Below are 20,074 nucleotides of genomic sequence, written 5' to 3'. Positions count from 1 at the left end.
TAGGAACAAGAAATTGAAAGACTTAACAAGCTATTGCGACAGCATGGACTTCTTGGTGAAGTGAACTAGACCCAGACCAGCTCCCCGCAGAGAAGACACTGCCTCATGGGCCTGTGCTGTCATGTGAGGAACAGCTGCCCCTCCTGGGCCACCTGGTGAGAGGTTTGGTTTGATGCCTCTGCCTCCCTCCTGCCAGCATGGATTCTGGGTGGACACAGCCTTGTGGAAGGTCCAGTACCACCAAGAGCTGCCCATCCATTCCCACCCCACACTGTTTCAAAGGTATCACATTTTCTCATGTTGAACACTTTAGCCTTGCTTGAAAATGAGCAACAAAGCTGGACAATTTCTAGTTGTATATAAAATTTAGTCGCATCGAATGTACAGTTTTCAAATTTCACATGTATATTAAGGAATTGATGCATCCTTTCATATGAGCATTCTGAAAGAAAGAAAAAGAAGCTACTTTAGCTGCCACCCCATTCTAGAAAAGTCTCTTATTTTCAAGCTGTTCTAAATAGCTTCCCTTGTCTCAGTTTCCCCAAAAGGGGTACCCAGGTCCCTCCTCTGTGTGCCCCAGCTGCATCAGCCAGCTTCTAGGTGGCTCCATTGCGTTCTGCCACCTGATATTTTTCCTCAATTACTGTACAATTACTGTATAAAATAAACTCTCTCTTTCCCCTGGATCCTCCTACTGTATTCTTTCCTCTGTGGCACCCATACCAGCCTGCCAGTCAGAGAGCAAGCTAGCTATAGTGCCTGGTGCAGAAATGGCAATGAGACCCAAGACTCCACTATAATTAACATGGTACTTAGGGGAAGATCCCTTGCAAGGCTGTGTACTCTTCTCGCATGATTTTATCTAATATTTTGCTATTGTTTGTACTCACTGCAACCGGACCTAAAAAGGAAAAAACCTGAACTGAATATTTTTAAAATAACTCAAAGCAGGGGATGAATGAACTGTCCAAATCCCCCATGCCTCTGCTGCTTCAAGGCCTGTTCATTTTCTTTACCATCTCCCCAAAGACTTTTTGGGTTCTATCTATGACCTATGTGTTAAGTGTATTCCCCATTCAAAAGTCAGACAGAATAACATTTCCAAAAGGAAAAAAGGTGGGAAGGGAGTGGGGAAGGGAGTGGAGAAGGGCAGTGTGCTGGTTTGGAGGCAACCTCAAAGGTTAGAAGTATAATAAGGCCAGGCATGGTGGCTCACACCTGTAATCTGAGCACTTTCAGAGGCTGAGGCAGGAGGAGCACCTGAGCCCAGGAGTTTGAGACCAGCCTGGTCAACATGGCAAGACCCCATCTCTACAAAATATATTAAAATTAGCCAGGTGTTGTGGTGTGTACCTGTAGTCCCAGCTATTAGGAGGCTGAGGTGGGAGGATCACTCAAGCCCAGAAGGTCAAGGCCGCAGTGAGCCATGATCACACTACTGCACTCCAGCCTGAGTGACAAAGCAAGACCCTCAAAAAGTATAAAATGCAGTGTCCCCTAGGGACTTCTAGCCCCACATGCACTTTCCACAGGGGATGACCTCAGCGGAGGGGCGTAGTTTCCTCAAGTGATGACTTACGTCAAACAAACGGGAAGAAGAAGTTAAAGGGCAGCCTGGCATTGATGGCTGGCGGAGCTCTGAAGCCTGCCTCTGCAGGTGCAGACACATCCACAAAAGTAACCGCAGTAGAAATAAGAATCGTCCTTTCATTTCCTGAGCTGGCCTGTAATAAACAGAGAGAGCAAGGCCCACCCTCCAGTGTGCTCCCAGAATGACAACAATGAGACACTTTTCATTCTCTTCCTCACTCAACCACTGTCAGTTCATGAATCTGATAGATCCTGGAGCACTAATCAGCCATTAACTTGGATGAGGGAAACAATTTTACCAGGGTGTCTGATTAACACATGAATATCAGTCATAATTTTCATGAGAATTTTAAAGATCCAATCGAAACCAGAATGCTAATATAAATAGAACCATCATCAGTGTTTCCTTCTAAGTAAAAGAATGCTGAAATATTTTATGAACCCCCATGGTTTAAATTATAATCTTTTACACAAAGTAATACCTGTCACCTACCACACTTGAGTTGTGTCTAGACTTCTGTCTTAACATATGCCTTTAAACTAGGTTAGACCTACCTCAGGAAAGGAGGATGAAATTAGATTTGCAGTTACATTGACTATTTTGGCCTGTGGATTCAGTAAGGAACCGTATTTGGTCCACTTCACTTCTATAACCAAAGCCCCTGGGAGCTGGCAGGAATCCTGCAAAACAGAATGCTGTTAATCCATTAGAATCTTACACAACCGCAAGTCAGACTTAATCTGCAGTTCAGAGTGTTAATTAGAAAAGGTTTCATATATTACAAAATGTTCTGAACAAGAAAATGAATAGACTCTAGTAGTTCAGATAAAAACAGCTTAGAGAAAGTACGTATTTTAAAGTAACTCAATGCCCCAAAAATATTTTTAACAACTGAAGCGTAATTTTTCCATCCCCTTCTATTTCTAAAAAAGTCGGCATCACCTGAAACTGCAGTAGTGCCGATATTCAACTGTGGACCCTTTAGGGCCATAACTGCTCTAACTTCATCTACCTGTTTACACCTGCCTCACAGACTTCAGGAAAGAAACTGGTGGGAGGGATGGAGGGGAAGAAATAATTATTAGCAGACAAATAAAACCTGATTGCATGTCATGTTAAAATGCTCTGAGGGGAAATTTAAGTGCCTTCTCATTTATCTAATTTCATCAACTGGCACTTAAGATGTGACATTTGGGTAACCAGGCAGTGTCAGTATGTTGTCAAAGACATCAACTCTTCATCTGCACCAGGAACACTGCTGGTGCCATGAAGGAGCTGAGCTGCCCATTTGGTTGGCTGCTTTGGGAGCCAGCTCTAAGGCCTCTGACCCAAGGGAAAAAGGGGCCGTGGGACTTCCAGGACTTTTTCCTGCCTTTGCAGTCTCTCCAGTTGGCAAATGTGGTAACTGTTGAAGCTGCAGGCTGGGTACATGGGGACTCCATGGTACTATTCTACTTTTGTGTATGTATGACATGTTTTCATTAAAAAAAAAAAAAAAAAAAAAAAGGTTTAAAATATCTCTTCAGGACATGAAAACCTCACAGGCCTGCTAAATTTGGTGGCTGCGAAAAAAGCACTGATGGAATTCCTTAGCTTGGAACTGCCTTTAAAAACCGTGCAGGCTGAACAATCCTCTCGAATATCCGGTTCTTAGGAGACGATGCAGCATGCAGCCGGTGGAAACTGAGTTTAGCAGGTGCTCGTGCCTGCCTCTACCTGGGTTGCCGGCGAGTTGGTACAAAACCCACTGCTGCAGGCCCTCTGAGCATTCAGGATCAGCACAGACCCTGACAATGCTGTGTGCGCACTGCTGCCTCTCCTCCCGACCCATATCTTCCCTTCTGAGGAGTAATAACTGCATGTCTTCAGCCATGGCCAAGAAGCCAGAAGCAATGTGCCTGGTTCTGGCGGGAGAGTTGAGCCAAGACTTCGCAGTGGAATGGAGTAATCCCGGGTCTCTGCTGGCCTCAGTGGGAGGGCGGATCAGAAAAGTGAGCAGTCCTCATCCCTGTTATGCCCATGCTAGAAATACTCAGAGCAGATAATGAGAGGTCTGAAGAAAGCGTGACAAGAACAAGCTGGGCAATTACAGGCTAAGATGGAGAGCACGCCTCCGGGCCAGGGCTGGCCCACACACTGACTGCTAAGACAAAAGAAAAAGGTGGGCAGAAGCATCACATGTGACCAGGAACCTATCTGTAGGATTGTCAACTTCCATTCAACTCTGTGAGGAACTGTGGCAGTGAAAACTCTCAGGTGTAGGCTGCCTGGGTAGACCAGAGGACAATGGGTGGGATAGCCACGTGCATGGAAGGAAGTCTCAGTCTTTGATACAGGACTCAACATTCATCTATCGTGTCATGAGATGCCTGGAGAGGGCTCGAGGGACACCAACAATCACAATGATGGTAGCAACAGGATGAGGATCACAGTGGTTCCCATTTATGGGCCACTAGGCACCATGCCCAGGGCCACATAAATGTTACCTCACTTAACCCTCTCAATGCCCCATGAGGCCACTCACCCACTATGACTAGCGTTCCCATTTCACAGATGAAAACAGAGGCTCAAAGCCATAAAACTGCCAGCCAGAGACAACATTGCTAACAAGGGGCAAAAATCAGTATCCAAGATTCAGCCCATGCTCCCACTCAGAACCATCCTGCCTCCTTAACAGCTGGCTTCCCCGGCTGCCTTCATCACACCACCTGGAAGAGAGAGACTGCTAGCATGGAACCTGCACCTTCTCCGCTTTACCTTCCTGTTGAATGACTGGGTGATGAAGTGGATGGGCACCCAGTCCAGCACATCCTGGGCCTGCAAATTTCCAAAAGGGGCCACATAATCTGGGAAGCCCTGGCCCCACAGCAGGTTCTTCACCTTCTGGGCTACGAGCCGACACGGGAGAGCTCCAGTCAGTCTTGGTGAAGGAAAAAGAAGTTAACTGAATGAGGCTGTTGTTCATCCACCAGCAGTTTTTCTTTATTTTCTTCTTCCTTTCCTTCCCTTTGTTTATTTATTTATTTATTTATGACAAGGTCTCACTCTGATGCCCAAGCTGGAGTGCAGTGGCGCCATCATAGCTCACTGCAGCCTCAAACTCCTGGGTTCATGCGATCCTCCCAGAGTGCTGGGACTACAGGAGTGAGCCACTACACCCAGTCCACCAGCCGTTTTTTGTTTTTTGATTTTCGATTTTTGTTTTTTGTTTTGTTTTGTTTGAGATGGAATTTGCTCTGTCACCCAGGCTGGAGTACAGTGAGGCAATCTCAGCTTACTGCGACCTCCACCTCCCGGTTCAAGTGATTCTCCCGCCTCAGCCTCCTGAGTAGCTGGGACTACAGGCGCCCACCACCATGTCCAGCTAATTTTTTTGTATTTTTAGTAGAGACGGGGTTTCACCATGTTGGCCAAGCTGGTCTCGAACTCCTGACCACAGGTGGTCTGCCCACATTGGCATCCCGAAGTGCTGGGATTACAGGCGTGAGCCACTGCTCCCAGCCCCACCAGCAGTTTCATTCCTTCCCAGTTTCATTATCTTCTCACTCTCCAAATGGGGGATTATCTGAGAGAAGCTAAAGCGTCTCTAACTTTGCAAAATCTTGACCTGTGAGATGATGAGTCTAAAATAATGTTTCCCAAACTGTGTTCCACTGAAGCTCTGTACAAGAAGGGTTTCATGGCCAAAGTTGGGGAAGCATTGAACCTCCATGTCCCCATGTCCCTCCTGAGGCACATGTGTCTATTAAAGGTTCTGATGAGTAATATAGGAAGGAACCATTGTTTTAACTTTAATTTGGTGTTTCCCAAACGTATTGGACCGTAGACCTACCCCTACTAATGTCTTGTGGAAATGTATTCCATGGAACCCTCTCCCTTTGAGAAATGCTGGTCTAAATGGATCAGAACTAATAATGTAAATGGTGGCTGGATGTAGTGGCTCACATCTGTAATCCCAACATATTGGGAGGCTGAAGCAAGAAGAGCACTTGAGCCCAGGAGTTCGAGACCAGCCTGGAAAACACAGGGAGACCCCGTCTTTACTAAAATTCTAAAAATTAGCCAGGTGTGATGGCACTCGCATGTGCGCCCAGCTATTAGGAGGCTGAGGCAGGAGGATAGCTTGAGCCTGCAGGCTGAGGCTGCAGTGACCCTGATCACGCCACTGCACTCCAGCCTGGGCAACAGGGTGAGACCCTGTCTCAAAAAATAATAAGTAAATGGTAAATATTGGTCTAAACAAAATAATGATCCAATGACCCTGGGAAGATGTGGGAAGTGTGTGGGTCATGAGGTAGGGGATGAAGGGGAAAGAGCCAACCTTTGTCTTCCTTAATGGAAACTCAATAAAAAATTCATAAAACCAAAAAAATCAAGAAGTAGCATTACATGCAGGATATTTCAAGATTTGGGGGTAGATTTTGAAAAAAACAGCAACAAGAGTTGAAAGTGGTTGCCTCCAAGGTGGGGCAAATGAGGGTAAGAACTGTTTTTATAACAAGTCATGCAGCGCTGTTTGATATTTTACATTATGTACATATTTGGTAAGATAAAAGCAGATTATATTCAGATTTCCTCTCCCTGGTTTTGATGTGCTGTGTATATTAAAATGCAGAAACATAGGAAATATTTTCAGGGGAAATATTTTTACTGTGAACTCAAATTCTAAACAACCTTAAAAATGAAACATACAGGCCAGGCACAGTGGCTCACACCTGTAATCCCAGCACTTTGGGAGGCCAAGGCAGGCAGATCACCTGAGGTCAGGAGTTCTACCACCAGCCTGGCCAACATGGTGAAACCCTATCTCTACTAAAAATACAAAATTTAGCTGGGCATGTTGGCACGTACCTATAGTCCCAGCTACTCAGGAGGCTGAGGCAGGAGAATTGCTTGAACCTGGAGGCAGAGGTTGCAGTGAGTTGAGATTGCACCACTGGGTGACAGAGTGAGACTCCGTCTCAAAAAAAAAAAAGCCAGGTGTGGTGGTGCATGCCTGTAGTCCCAACTACTTGGGAGACTGAGGTGGGATCCCTTGAGCCCAGGAGGTCAGGGCTGCAGTGAGCTATAATGGCGCCACTGTACTCCAGCCTAGGAGACAGAGCAAGACCCCATCTCTTAAAAAAAGAAACACACAAAGCCTTGAAATTTTTGCTTTGCCATATTTAATAACAAAAATGATTGTAACAGTTTTGCTACTATTCATACATGATGATATATATGTGGCTTTCATATGAGCTCATCAGTTGATGCAGAGATTTGATTAAAATGGGGAAAAGTGAGAATGCTTTGTTTTCTGATCAACACAAGTTCAAATAGAAACAAGTGACTCTTTTACCTTAGTTTACAGCCAGATTGCATAGTGTAACCAAATAATACTGGGGTCCGGACCCCCTCCAGTGCTAAGCAGTCTTGCTCAGCTGTGCTATGAAGAATAGTAAACTGTCTGTATCTGTTCGTGGTCTGAATAATCCCAGACATTCACAGATAGTTAAGGGACAACTGCCTAGTGGTAGAGCAGCCTGATTCTCAGGTAAGAAGACAGTGTCACTGTGTGACATGAGGGAGACCCAAATACACTTTTTCTGGGCCTCTGTGATTTTGACAGCTATTTCCCAGGAGTGGACAAAAAAGTAGTTCTATTTTCCTTAGTAAGTGGATTCTAAGAAAAATTATCAGAAACTGGCCCTTCAAAATTGTTTAAATGTAAAATTAAAAACGTTTAAATGTCAACTTTTCTCTCTTAAGATTTTCGTTGTAAAACACTGACATATTTTGTGGCTTAATGGCAGGCTGGGAAAAAAAAAAAAAAAGGAGATTTAAAAAAAAAAAACCTGACATTTTCCCAGGATGTGCTGTCTCACCCCCAACTGCCAGTCTCCCCCCAGCCCACCTGCTGTGTAGCCAGACTGGCCGCCCACCAGAGCCGCCTGCAGGAAGCTCGGCCTGGACTGCTCTCTCCTTCCCACAAGCAGCCCAGGGGAGCCTCGGCGATAAAAAGCAGTGCAGCCCACGCACACGGAGACAGGAATAAATCCACCCTCTACAGAACCAAAAAGGATATCCCTTATGAGGCTGGAATCCAGCAGCCAACGGGAGCCCCACGACATAACCAGGGTTTCCACTGAGAGGGACTGGCTTGGTATTTTCCTGAAAGACAGTGTAGAAATGCCCCCAAATAATTCTCATTTTAATAAGGAAATGGCAGGGAGAAAAATGCTTCTTTCATAATAAAATCTGGAATTAACAACCAACAAAATAATTTATCCCTCCCTACTCAGAACTATAAATACATCTGCCAGGTGTAGGAGTACATCATACTGTAAAAGAACAAGCTAACGTGGAAGGGAATCTTTTCCCAAAAGGAAAAAAAATACAAGGAGAATGCTTGGTTTCATTACAGATGCCACAGGCTACACAAAGCCCTCTGTTCACTACAAAGGCTTGGATGTAATACTTAGAAATTCAGTTTTATCCACTAAGAAGTCATTTTTTCTTTTTAACTTGGCAATTAAATACTTATGCCAAATTGATCAACCTTACCTGAAGAAAATGAATTTCAAACTTTTGCTGCAGTGGGACCACTACACTGCTAACTGTCCCCAGAAGGAATGACAGATCAGCTTTGGTGACTTCACCTCTATCTGTGTATGTGAGGCTGTACTTTACCTAAAAAAAAATGATACTCCTAATATACCTGTTCCATTACATTTCAGAAGCTGTATGAATAACTGAAAATACCCACAGATAGCAAATCTTTCCCCATTTCTCTATGTGTTAAAGCCTTGCTCTGCTGTCCAGTTGGATTACGAGAGGTGTTCCCTCAGCACCACCCCTAGCAGACAAGGTCATCTGAGCCACTCTGCCCAATTACAGAAGTTCCACATAAGCTGGTCCAAGCAGAATGTAATAAGCCTATCTCTGCAGAGGAAACATGTTAAAACAAAAACAGCAACAACAAAAATATTTTGATGTATTCCGGCAAGTCACTAGGTTTGTGGAGACAAGAGGTGTCCTTTGATGAGACAGCAGAAAGGCAAGCAGGCAGCCAAGCCAGGTAAAGCCACACCACAGGCTAGGACAGAGTGTCCTCGGACAGCATCCAGTTACCCCAGCGCGACAGGAGGCTTAAGTCTGCCACAGACAAGCTCTCAAAGCCAAATTCGGCACCTACCTCAAGAACAACATTCATGCAAAGGTGAAAGTGTCCAGCATTGACGAGAGCCGGCTGTAGCACATCAGTGTCTTCCCGTCGGGTGAGCGTTTTATTTAGAGACTGAATGAGGACGGACTGAACAGTGATAGGGACCTGCAGAGTGAAGACTTGGAGTGTTGAAGATGCTCTACCCAGGGAGGATGGGCTAAAATAACAACCAACTGGAAAGAAACCTCCCCTGATATATGGCCAAGTAGGGGGAAGCATGCTACACAATGTGTATACTATGATCCACATTTGCAAAAGTAATAAACATATATACATTCACAAAGAAAATACTTGAGAGGATATAACCAAAACTTTAAAAGTAGTTATTACCTCTAATAACAAAGTTTACACAAAAACTTGTACACAAATGTTCACAGCTGCACTATCATAATAGCTAAAACCAAAAACCACCTAAATGTCCATCAGCTGATGAATGGATAAATACAAAGTCTAGCCTTACAAAGGAATATGACTTATCCTTAAAAATAGTACTAATACATGCCACAGTACAGATGAATCTTGAAAACATGCTAAGTCATAAAAGCCAGACACGAAAGGCCACACTTCTAATTCCATTTATACGGAATGTCCAATTGGCAAACCCATAGAGATGAAAACTAGATCAGTGGTTGCCAGAGGCTGGGGGACAGAGCTGGGGAAGAATGAGGAGTGACTGCTAACACAGGGCTCCTTTTTGGGGTGATGGAAATGTTCTGGAATTAGTGGTAATGGTTGCACAACCTGTGACTATACTAAAAGCCACAGAATTGTATACTTTAAAATGGTGAGTTTTATGGTATGTGAATTATATCTCAAATATATACACACAAAACTCCATCACACTGTCAAGCGCACATACATATCCTCACCTCCAAAACACAACTCCTACACACTCCATACCCACACATGCACATGCACACACAGTCCCAGGATACATATCCTTAAGCCCCTACACACCCCCAAATATTCATTTGACCCAGTTTATACACAACTTCTACACAAATGCAAGTGCACACACACATAAACACACACACACACACAGTGGTTTCTCTGGGTGGTAGGATTATGAGCAATAGAAAACAGACACAGACAAACGTTTTCAGCAACACCAGGAAGCCCTGCTTATCCCAGTGCTATTAAAGGACATTTTGCATTCATGGCCACCGCCAGCAGACTAGTAAGGCATCAACCCATCCTCTAAAGGTAGCTGGGCCTCCTCACACTATAGGATGAATCTGTCATTTGCTCTAAACTTCAATTCTTGGAAACCACTGTTGAGGAAGGAGCCTCATGTATCTATTAATAGTTGTTTATACCACTTTGAACTTAATCATGCACCATGCTGTTTATAATTCAAAATGACCAAGTATTTAAGCAGTCATTTTAGAGATAAATAAGCAGTCCTTATGTGTCTGCCCCCATGACCAAGAAGACCTGCGAGTCAAAACCTCTCACAGAAGAAAGTGACATGACTCAGTAACAAACATGACTCAGTAACAAAGATGTGAGCTGTCATGTGACGAGAATGGCAGAAGGGCAACGCCAGTCACTGCGAAGCCCTCTGCATAACACACCGCACCAAAGGGTTTCAGCATGGAGGGGATCCTAGGCTGCGATTCAATTAGCTCTTGTTTAACATAAGGACAACCCGGGTTCCTTACTCTGAGCACAGTGGCCCCTGATTCAGCAATGACACCGGGTTCCAAGAAAGAGCATAGCCTACCATACCAGCCTCTGCTGAAGCCACTTCCATGCTGTGTCCGTGGAATTGGCAAAAACCAAAGGATTCAATATCAATGAGCTTTGGAGAGTCCTGGTGTCAATGGCAGGAGCTGCCCTCATCTCAGCAGCTCACTCAACAGTCACAAGAAGGAAATGGTAGGGCTGTGCTGATTTCTTTGATTCCTCTTCCACCACATACCATTCCCAAACCACACACTGGTAAAGAACTCCAGCATACTCAATGAAACTACAGGGCTACCCTGGAATCATTTACTGATGGCTCCACAGATACTGTCAATGATTCCAGGCAATCATAACAGTCTTCACTTAGTGAGGAGATTAGACCCAATTTCTATACTCCTGATCCTCTAACCTTAAAATCTGCTTAAGAAAATTTTAAACAAATTCCTGCTATTAGTTTACATGCTCGTCCTTTAGAGCACAACCTTTGGTATCACACAGACCTAAGCTGGAAGTCCCAGTCCGCTGGGTGTGTGTAGCCTGTCACGTGGGCTCACAGAGAGAGCTGGCCCAGTGTGGTGGTAAAGTATAAGGTCCCTGGGGCCAGACTGCCTAGATCCCTGTCCCAGCTCTGCCACTTCCCAGCTGTGCAGCCATGGGCAAGCTCATTCATCTCCCTGTAACTCATCTGCCAGAGAGTGACAGTAACGGAACCTACCTCCTAGGACAGCCAAGAGGATTCAAAGATGGTGGACACGTACAGCACTTAGAATGGTGCCTGGCATCTGCTCCAAGCCTCCCAGTAACATCCATCACATTCCTCATAATAGGTCTTTCCACACTGACTGGACCCACCTCCTTCCTAGTCATTCATCACTAAAAACATAACTCATTGAGTGCCCAGAACATACCGGATGCTGCATTAGAAATACGGATATATTATGAACAAGGCTGATAGGGCTGCTGCCCCCACAGACGGTTCCAGTTCTAAGTGGTAGAATCCAAGCACTCTCTAGGGATTGGAGGGAGGTGAGAGCTAGCCCATTGCATGACTTTCACTTTCACACTGCATTCCCGGGAGCCCTAGTGTTCTTTACTGGGACCAAAGAGGAAAGAGAAGGAGACTGGGCAGGTGGAGGGCTTCAGGCCCCATCCCTGCTCCAACCAGCACAGCTCCACATTCAGTCTGTGTTATACTCTAGGGAGGGTTCCGCTTCAGACTGCATTTAAGAAAGGATATCTATAACTAAAACAAGTTTGAAAACACAAGTAACATCCAGTAACATCCATCATTCCTCATAATAGGTCTTTCCATCCTTCACAGAAGACGGGATCCAGCCCCACACACCATTGTGTGAGACCCAAAGTCACGTGGCTATTTCCTTTCAAACATCTTCTTCAAACACGTTTGTGTGCAGAGCATCAGTGAAGTCAATCACAGCCAGTGCATCCCCATCCCAAGTGCGTCCCATGCGCAGATGCCACACCAGCACCTCATGTGCTTCTCCCACTTGACCCTGCATCACGCCTCTGCATGGATGCTTACCATCCACTCAACAACGGGAGAACTCAGTGTCACTAAGACAAGAAAATAATGGCAAAGCTGAGGTTTGAACCTAGGCTGGCCAGTTCCATAGGCTGGGAAACTAGGACAAAGCCACCAACTCAGGCCTCCATGGGGACTGTGTTCACAGGCAGGCCTAGGCTACAGACCCTAGAATAAGGGGTGAGGGATCCACATTCCTTTGACATAGCCATGAAGAGACCCTGGCATCCTGACCACAACCAAGCAGAACCCTGGGCTGGGGCGATAAGGTTTTGAAAAGAACCCACCCTCAAATAAAGCCCTGAAGGTACACCATGGGGCATGCCTCCCACATGGTGTGGACACCTACTGGCCAAAGTGCTTACAGCTTCTGTCCTGGACAGGCAGCATCCTGGGAGCTGGACAGCTTTCTCAACAAGAGACCAAGAAGAGAACAAGGGACAGCCTGAATGTCCAGAATCTGTCCATCACACCCACTGCTGGTCACGACAGTGGTGTCACTGAACCGTAGAAGAGTACAAAACCACAACAACGGAGGCAGCTGGAAAGCCCAGAAGTGTTACTCCCACTAAGGAGTTTCCCTATTGCACTTCTGCTTGCTTTTTGGCAAATGTATTTGCTATTGACAATAAGGTCTCCTTCTAACTGTAACTGTATTCATTTAAAAGGGCTCAGAAATAAGACAGTATTATAAACTATTCTACTTTCCCTTACAAAAAAAAAATATATTCTTACCTTTGTTCTTGAATCAGGTGCCTAGATAAAAAGAAACCACAAAAAATTGTGTTAAGTACAACAAAAAGAAGCATTTTCATTGCTTTTTCAGATCTTGAGTTGAAGAGTATATTCATCTTATTAAAGGTTTCACAAAGATGAAAACAGAATTTCCTTGATCAAGACTTCCCATCTCCATCTGTTTGAATCTACGTCCTAATCAAAGAGGTCACGTTGCATTTTCCTTCTATCTTCATTTTCTCCAGGTGGAAGCTCACTGATCTAGTCTCAGGAAGGTTCCATGCTCCAGGGTCATTATTGTGTATTTCCACATGGTCTCACAGCTGTAAGCACTGTGAGAAGCACAGTTCTTGCACTCCTGGTCACTCTCACTGCACCTGTCCTTGCTGGAAGGCCACCATTCCTTGCCCAGGCGATTTCCACATCCTAACTGGTCTTCCTGCCTCTGGCCCAAGCCTCCTCAATGACAAGCCCTTGCCTCCCCAGTAGAGCTGGAGCTCTGTTTCTGAAAGGCCCACTGGGAAATGTGGGGAGGGAGACAAATACACCTGTTTGGAGAGACTGTGCTGAAAGAGAACTGTACCTGGATGCCCAAGGAATTACTTCAAGACAACTGTGAGCTCAAGCTAACTAGAAGAATTCACAAGCCTGGATGGCTGACTTACACAAGAGAGGGAGAGAGAAAATGAGAGGAGAGGGAAAGGTTAAACTTGATCCTAAAAACTGAAGTCCAGACAAATAATGGTGCCATGAACCACCCTACCCCTGTACCCCTCATAAAAAGGAAATTGGGAAGGGACCCCTTTGACAATAATCATGTTTCTGGCGGGGGGGTTATTTTGTTTTGTTAAGAGACCAGGTCTCACTCTGTCACCCAGGCTGGAGTGTGATCATAGCTCACTGCAACCTTAGCTCACTGCAACCTCAGCCTCTTGGGCTCAAGTGATCCTCCTGTCTTAGCCTCTTGAGTAGCTGGGACGACAGGTGTGCACAACCATGCCACACTAGTTTTTTTATTCTTTGTAAGGCAGGGTCTCACTATGTTGCCCAGGCTGGTTCTTGAACTCTTAGCCTCAAGTGATCCTCCTGCCTCAGCCTATCATATGGTTTTTTAATCACTGAAAAAAGTCTTCTTGCCTTGCCACCCTCCATCTCATCTGTCATGTGGGCCAGTGGCCTCACTCATTTCTTCAGTTTAGGGTTCAGACACTGCAACCAGAGAGAAGGGGCCCCTTCACCACCGTGCCCTCTTCTCCCATTTCCTGTTCTTTCCTGACTGCCTGTGTCATCTGCCAACCAAAAAGTGGATTTCCTCTTATTTTCTGGCCTGTTTCTGAGAGAGAGCCCTTTTCGGGGCTAATAAGATTATTTCGAGGCGGCGGCACCGCGCGGGAGGGAGCTTGGTTGTGTCGGTGGGTTCCCGTGCGGCGGCGGCCAAGGAGGAGGAGACACAGTTGGAGCAGCTCCGTGGGCTGACTGGGGCGAGGCCTCAGCAGCGCGAGCTTGAGTGCGGCCGAGCCCGCGGCGCCTTCCCCGGCTGGTGGGGACGAGCGGGCCCCGCGGCGTCATCGGCGGCGAGGAGCCGCCGCGCCTCGGCCTAGCATGTCGGAAGCGGGCGAGGAGCAGCCCATGGAGACGACGGGCGCCACCGAGAACGGACATGAGGCAGCCCCTGAAGGCGAGTCCCCGGCCGGGGCTGGCACGGGCGCCACGGGCGCCACGGCGGGGGCTGGAGGCGCGACCGCGGCGCCCCCGAGCGGGAATCAGAACGGCGCCGAGGGCGACCAGATCAACGCCCGCAAGAACGAGGAGGACGCGGGAAAAATGTTCGTTGGTGGCCTGAGCTGGGATACTAGCAAAAAAGATTTAAAAGACTATTTTACTAAATTTGGAGAGGTCGTTGACTGTACAATAAAAATGGATCCCAACACTGGACGGTCAAGAGGGTTTGGGTTTATCCTGTTCAAAGATGCAGCCAGTGTGGAGAAGGTCCTAGACCAGATGGAGCACAGGCTGGATGGCCGTGTCATTGACCCTAAAAAGGCCATGGCTATGAAGAAGGACCCGGTGAAGAAAATCTTCGTTGGGGGTCTGAATCCTGAAGCAACTGAGGAAAAGATCAGGGAGTACTTTGGCGAGTTTGGGGAGATTGAGGCCATTGAACTTCCAATGGATCCAAAGTTGAACAAAAGACGAGGTTTTGTGTTTATCACCTTTAAAGAAGAAGAACCTGTGAAGAAGGTTCTGGAGAAAAAGTTCCATACTATCAGTGGAAGCAAGTGTGAGATCAAGGTGGCCCAGCCCAAAGAAGTCTATCAGCAGCAGCAGTATGGCTCTGGGGGCCGTGGAAACCGCAACCGAGGGAACCGAGGCAGCGGAGGTGGCGGTGGAGGTGGAGGTCAGAGTCAGAGTTGGAATCAGGGCTACGGCTACCAGCAGGGCTACGGGCCTGGCTATGGCGGCTACGACTACTCGCCCTATGGCTATTACAGCTACGGCCCCGGCTACGACTACAGTCAGGGTAGTACAAACTACGGCAAGAGCCAGCGACGTGGTGGCCATCAGAATAACTACAAGCCATACTGAGGCGGCAGCAGGAGCGACCAACTGACCGCACACATGCTTTGTTTGGATATGGAGTGAACACAATTATGTACCAAATTTAACTTGGCAAACTTTCTATGGCCTGTCCCATGTGCATCTTATTTAAAATTTCCCCCATGGAAATCACTCTCCTGTTTACTATTTCCAGAGCTCTAGTTGTTTAGGCAGCGTGTGGTGTCTGAGGCCAGAGCGCCATTATGGGCTGATTTTTATTACCAGGTCCCCCAGAACCAGGTGGGAGGCTCTGCCTTCCTGCTGCCGCTCTGCAGCCTGGACCTGTGGACCCTGGTTGTAAAGAGTAAATTGTATCTTAAGAAACCAGTGTCACCTTTTTTTCACCTTTTAATTTTATATTATTTGTGTCATACATTTCCTGTAATGGAAGTGTTAATTTTACTGTACTTTTTGGTACCTTTTGGGAATCTAATGTATTGTAAGGTATTTTACACGTGTCCTGATTTTGCCACAACCTGGATATTGAAGCTATCCAAGCTTTTGAAATAAAATTTTAAAACCCCCCAAAAAAAAAAAAAAGATTATTTCTGGGGCCGGGCGCGATGGCTCAAGCCTGTAATCCCAGCACTTTGGGAGGCCGAGATGGGTGGATCACGAGGTCAGGAGATCGAGACCATCCTGGCTAACATGGTGAAACCCCGTCTCTACTAAGAAATACAAAAAAACTAGCCGGGCGAGGTGGCGAGCGCCTATAGTCCCAGCTACTCGGGAGGCTGAGGCAGGAGAATGGCGTGAACCCGGGAGGCAGAGCTTGCGGTGAGCTGAGATCTGGCCACTGCACTCCAGCCTGGGCGACAGAGCAAGACTCCGTCTCAAAAAAAAAAAAAAAAAAGATTATTTCTGTCACAGACATGAAGATGTTTTTATGATTTCTAAAGTTTTTAGTTACTACTAAAGATTTGTTTTTATTCAGGAGACAGGTATTGGTTACCATCAAAATGAATGAAAGAAAAAAATCAACAAAAGCAAAATATGAGCTAATTATATAAAAATAAATTATTTAAAGGATTATTTCAATAATCACTGATACAAAAGTACTGGAGAAATTTAAACTTGAGTGTCAATCATGTACTGAAATTATTCTATACTTGTCATATTTTAAAAGGGCAGAAAGAACAGAAACATACCTAATGAGTAAGTTCCACTTCAAAACAATTCTTACCCTCAGAATTTCCGGGCTGCTGTAAAAAGCCATGCTGAGGGCTTCAATTTCTTCACACTGTTCTAAATTTATTTTTCTGGTACACCTAACAGCCTGGTTCACCAGAAACGCTGGAAATCATTAACATTACCAAGGGAAAAAAATACAAAAGAGAAGAAAATTTTCAATTTCCCAATGGCAACTAAAAAATTGCAATCTAGGTAAAACTGTAAAATAAGTTACAACACAGATATACAATTTTTTTTAGTTTTATTTTTTTAGTAGAGACAGGGTTTCACCATGTTGCCCAGGCTAGTCTCAAACTCCTGACCTCAAGTGATCCTCTCGCCTCGGCCTCCCAGAGTGCTGGGATTACAGGTGTGAACCAGTGCGCCTGGCCTACAATATTTTAAACAGGGTTTTAAATTATTTTTCAAATAGGTAATACATTCATGAGATTGTATTCAAAATTCAAAAAGCACAAAAAGATAATAAGTAAAGCCCCCTCCCATTCCTGTCTTGCCCCCCACCTACCACCAGTCCCCTTCTCCAGAGGCAACTGGCAAGAGGCTTCTTGTGTATCTTTCGAGAAATATTCTATGGAAAAAAAGCAAGTATGTGTGTAAAAAACATATATATATATTGTTATTATTCTTTCCCCTTTTGGAAACAAATGTACAATATATATACTATTCTGCCCCTCATTTTGTTCACTGAACAATATATCTTAAGAGATTGGCCTGTCTTTACATGAAGCAGCTCTTCCTTTCTTGGGGATAATTAGTATTATATTATAGATGTGGCATAATTATTGTACCAGTTCCCTATTAATGAACATTTAAGTTGTCTCCATCTTTGCTATCACCAACAATGCTGCAATCTATTATTTTGCATGTTGGCCAGCATTTCTGTAGGATCAACTCCTGGAAGTAGAACAGCTGGGTTGAAAAGCACATTTATTGGTAATCTGGATACAAATTGCTAAGTTGCCCTTCACCAAGGTTGTACCAATTTAGTCTTATCAGCTATGTAGGCGAGTGCCTATTTCCCCACAGCTTCAGTTTTTTTGAGTTTTGCCAATGTGACAGGGGAAAATGGTATCTCAGTTTGGTTTTTAGGTTTTGTCGCAGTGGGGGAGTTGTTTTTTTGTTTTCTTTTTCTTTTTCTTTGAGACAGGGTCTCGTTCTGTCACCCAGGATGGAGTGCAGTGGTGCAATTTCAGCTCACTGCAACCTCCACCTCCCTGGCTCAAGCAATCTTCCTACCTCAGCCTCCTGAGTAGCTGGAACTACAGATGTGCATCACTATGTCTGGCCTGATTTTTGTAATTTTTATAAAGACAGGGTTTCGCTATGTTGCCCAGGCTCAAACTTCTAATCTCAAGCAATCTGCCCACCTCAGCCTCCCAAAGTGCTGCGATTAGAGGCATTAACAGCTGCACCCAGCCTTTGGTTTGGTTTTAATTTACACTGTTCTTGGTGTGTGCAAGATTGTCTTTTCAGCAGAATACATTTTCCTATCGTCCATTACTTAGCTTCTTCATTGTGAGGTCCCTTGGGGATGGCAGAGCCAAGCCTCTGCCTTCCACTGCCTAGGGGGCCACTCTGCAAACTCCTAGAGGCCCCCGAATGGAGAGGAGCATAGGGGAGCACAGGCTGCAGGCCAACTGCATCCCTGCTCCACCACCACCTGAGTGAGCCTGAATAAGAAACTGCACATCTCCGTTTCCTGCTCTAAAAAATGGAGATACTGGCCAGGTGCGGTGGCTCACACCTGTAATCCCAGCACTTTGGGAGGCTGAGGTGGGCAGATCACAAGGTCAGGAGATCGAGACCATCCCGGCTAACATGGTGAAACACTGTCTCTACCAAAAATACAAAAAATTAGCCGGGCGTGATGGCGGGCACCTGTAGTCCCAGGTACTCGGGAGGCTGAGGCAGGAGAATGGCATGAACCCGGGAGGCGGAGTTTGCAGTGAACCGAGATGGTGTCACTGCACTCCAGCCTGGGCGAGAGCGAGACTGTCTCAAAAAAAAAAAAAAAAAAAAAACAAAGAAAAACAAACCAAAAAAACCGGAGATACTAACCTCAAGGGATTACAGAGAGAATTAAAGGGAAAACACATGCAAGCACTTAACATAATACCCAGTACAAATAAGTGCTTAATAATTGTTAGCTGTTGATATGCTTTAGAACTTTCCAATAACTGGAAGTAAACAATTGAGTGAGCTGTTTTCAGGTAGTCAGTTCCCCATCACTACAAGTGCTCAAGCAGTGGCTGCACGTGGTAGAAAAGACTGGCCCTGAGTGGGAAATTGAACTACATGACCTTTGAGGCCTCTTTAACCCGAAGATTCTGTTTCTAGTCACAAGGCCTGTTTAATTATGACTACTACAAATGTAAGGTATTAAGTTGGTGCAAAAATAATTGCGATTTTGGTCATTACTTTTAATGGCAAAAACCACAACTACTTTTCCACTAACCTAATAATAACAGCAAATGTCTAAGGAAAGAAGAATGGCCACTTTCTTACCTGCAGGGTTATTATCAGTACACAGAGATGATGTCAGGGATGAAGGAAATCTCAGAAACGAATCTGAAGTCTGCAGAGGAACCCCATACTGCAAACACAACAACCAACAGTAATTATGGTGTAATTAAGGTATTCATTCAACACTTTACTGGGCACCTACAACGTGCCAAGCAGCACTGCAGGCATCAGGGACACAGTGATGAGCAAAAAATAGATGTGGTCCTTGCCCTCAAGAAGCTCACATTTAATTGTGTCGCCATTTTTTAAAGGATGTGTGTTTGTGTGTGCATGTTACTGTATTTGTAGGCTTCTTAGTCATGGAATTCCTCTGGAAGGGTACATGAGACACTGACATAACAGTGTGCCTCTGCAGACAGGAACTAGGTGGCTGGACACAGGGGTGAGAGAATTATTTTTCACTAGCATTAATTATTTAAATAACATATACAGTATACATTAAAATAAAAATCAATTTTTAATGAATCAATTTTATGAAAGAATGCCTTCTTTCCCAAAACCAAACCCCACAAAATTATTTCCCAATCTTCAAAACTCAGATTAATAGCTATTAGGTTTATAGCCAATTTTCTCGAACTTGCAAGTTTATCCAAATGCTTTAGTGCCAGCAGGAGTATGGGAAACAAGTCCTTCCACTCACTGGAGCTGGGAGTGTAAAGCACTGCAATTTTTCTGGAGAGCAATCTGGTATCAATATTTAAATTTTCCATTCATTTTACCAAACTAACTCATTTATAGGAATGTATCCTAAGGATTTCATCAGTGAAGTGTACAAAAATGTATGTATATATGAGACTGTTCATTGTGGATAAAAGCAAAAACTGGAAATATGTCTGTTAAGAGTGGAACAGCTCAGATACATACACAGAAAAGAATATTTTGGTTTTTGTTTTTCCTGAGATAGAGTCTCGCTCTGTTGCCCAGGCTGGAGTGCAGTGGCATGATCTCAGCTCACTGCAACCTCCGCTTCCTGGGTTCAAGTGATCCTCGTGCCTCAGCCTTC

The 20,074-nt window shown here is 45.1% G+C and overlaps 2 protein-coding genes and 1 pseudogene across 12 annotated transcripts in view; 2 read left to right on the top strand and 1 right to left on the bottom strand.

Moving 5' to 3' along the window:
• The window catches only part of HVCN1 (hydrogen voltage gated channel 1), a 41,176-nt gene extending 40,490 nt beyond the window's left edge, over positions 1–686 (top strand). For 6 of the 7 annotated variants that reach the window (XM_073021101.1, XM_073021099.1, XM_037996535.2 and 3 more), the window contains one exon: positions 4–126. In XM_073021101.1, the coding sequence (XP_072877202.1) occupies positions 4–69 (66 nt within the window). In that variant the 3' untranslated portion in view covers positions 70–126. Of the gene's footprint in view, positions 1–3 lie in introns of all 7 variants that reach the window. The other variant, XM_008004704.3, reaches the window with a different exon arrangement.
• TCTN1 (tectonic family member 1) overlaps positions 1–20,074 on the bottom strand; it is a 48,422-nt gene that overhangs the window by 11,362 nt on the left and 16,986 nt on the right. For 2 of the 5 annotated variants that reach the window (XM_073021098.1, XM_008004709.3), the window contains exons 5-14: positions 19,054–19,141; positions 16,541–16,650; positions 12,760–12,780; positions 8,766–8,900; positions 8,135–8,260; positions 7,656–7,741; positions 6,930–7,070; positions 4,349–4,511; positions 2,146–2,286; positions 1,580–1,724 (exon numbers count right to left, since the gene is read on the bottom strand). In XM_073021098.1, coding sequence (XP_072877199.1) covers positions 1,581–1,724; positions 2,146–2,286; positions 4,349–4,511; positions 6,930–7,070; positions 7,656–7,741; positions 8,135–8,260; positions 8,766–8,900; positions 12,760–12,780; positions 16,541–16,650; positions 19,054–19,141 — 1,155 coding nt within the window. In that variant the 3' untranslated portion in view covers position 1,580. Of the gene's footprint in view, positions 1–346; positions 443–1,579; positions 1,725–2,145; positions 2,287–4,348; positions 4,512–6,929; positions 7,071–7,655; positions 7,742–8,134; positions 8,261–8,765; positions 8,901–12,759; positions 12,781–16,540; positions 16,651–19,053; positions 19,142–20,074 lie in introns of those variants that run through there. The other 3 variants (XM_008004708.2, XM_008004710.3, XM_008004711.2) reach the window with 3 other exon arrangements.
• On the top strand, positions 14,139–15,897 carry LOC103239117 (heterogeneous nuclear ribonucleoprotein A/B pseudogene; annotated as a pseudogene).

Source organism: Chlorocebus sabaeus, chromosome 11 (assembly GCF_047675955.1).
Source record: "Chlorocebus sabaeus isolate Y175 chromosome 11, mChlSab1.0.hap1, whole genome shotgun sequence".
Taxonomy (NCBI): domain Eukaryota; kingdom Metazoa; phylum Chordata; class Mammalia; order Primates; family Cercopithecidae; genus Chlorocebus; species Chlorocebus sabaeus.
The sequence above is the reverse complement of the archived record's forward strand: the minus strand, read 5'-3'. Positions and strand labels throughout refer to the sequence as shown.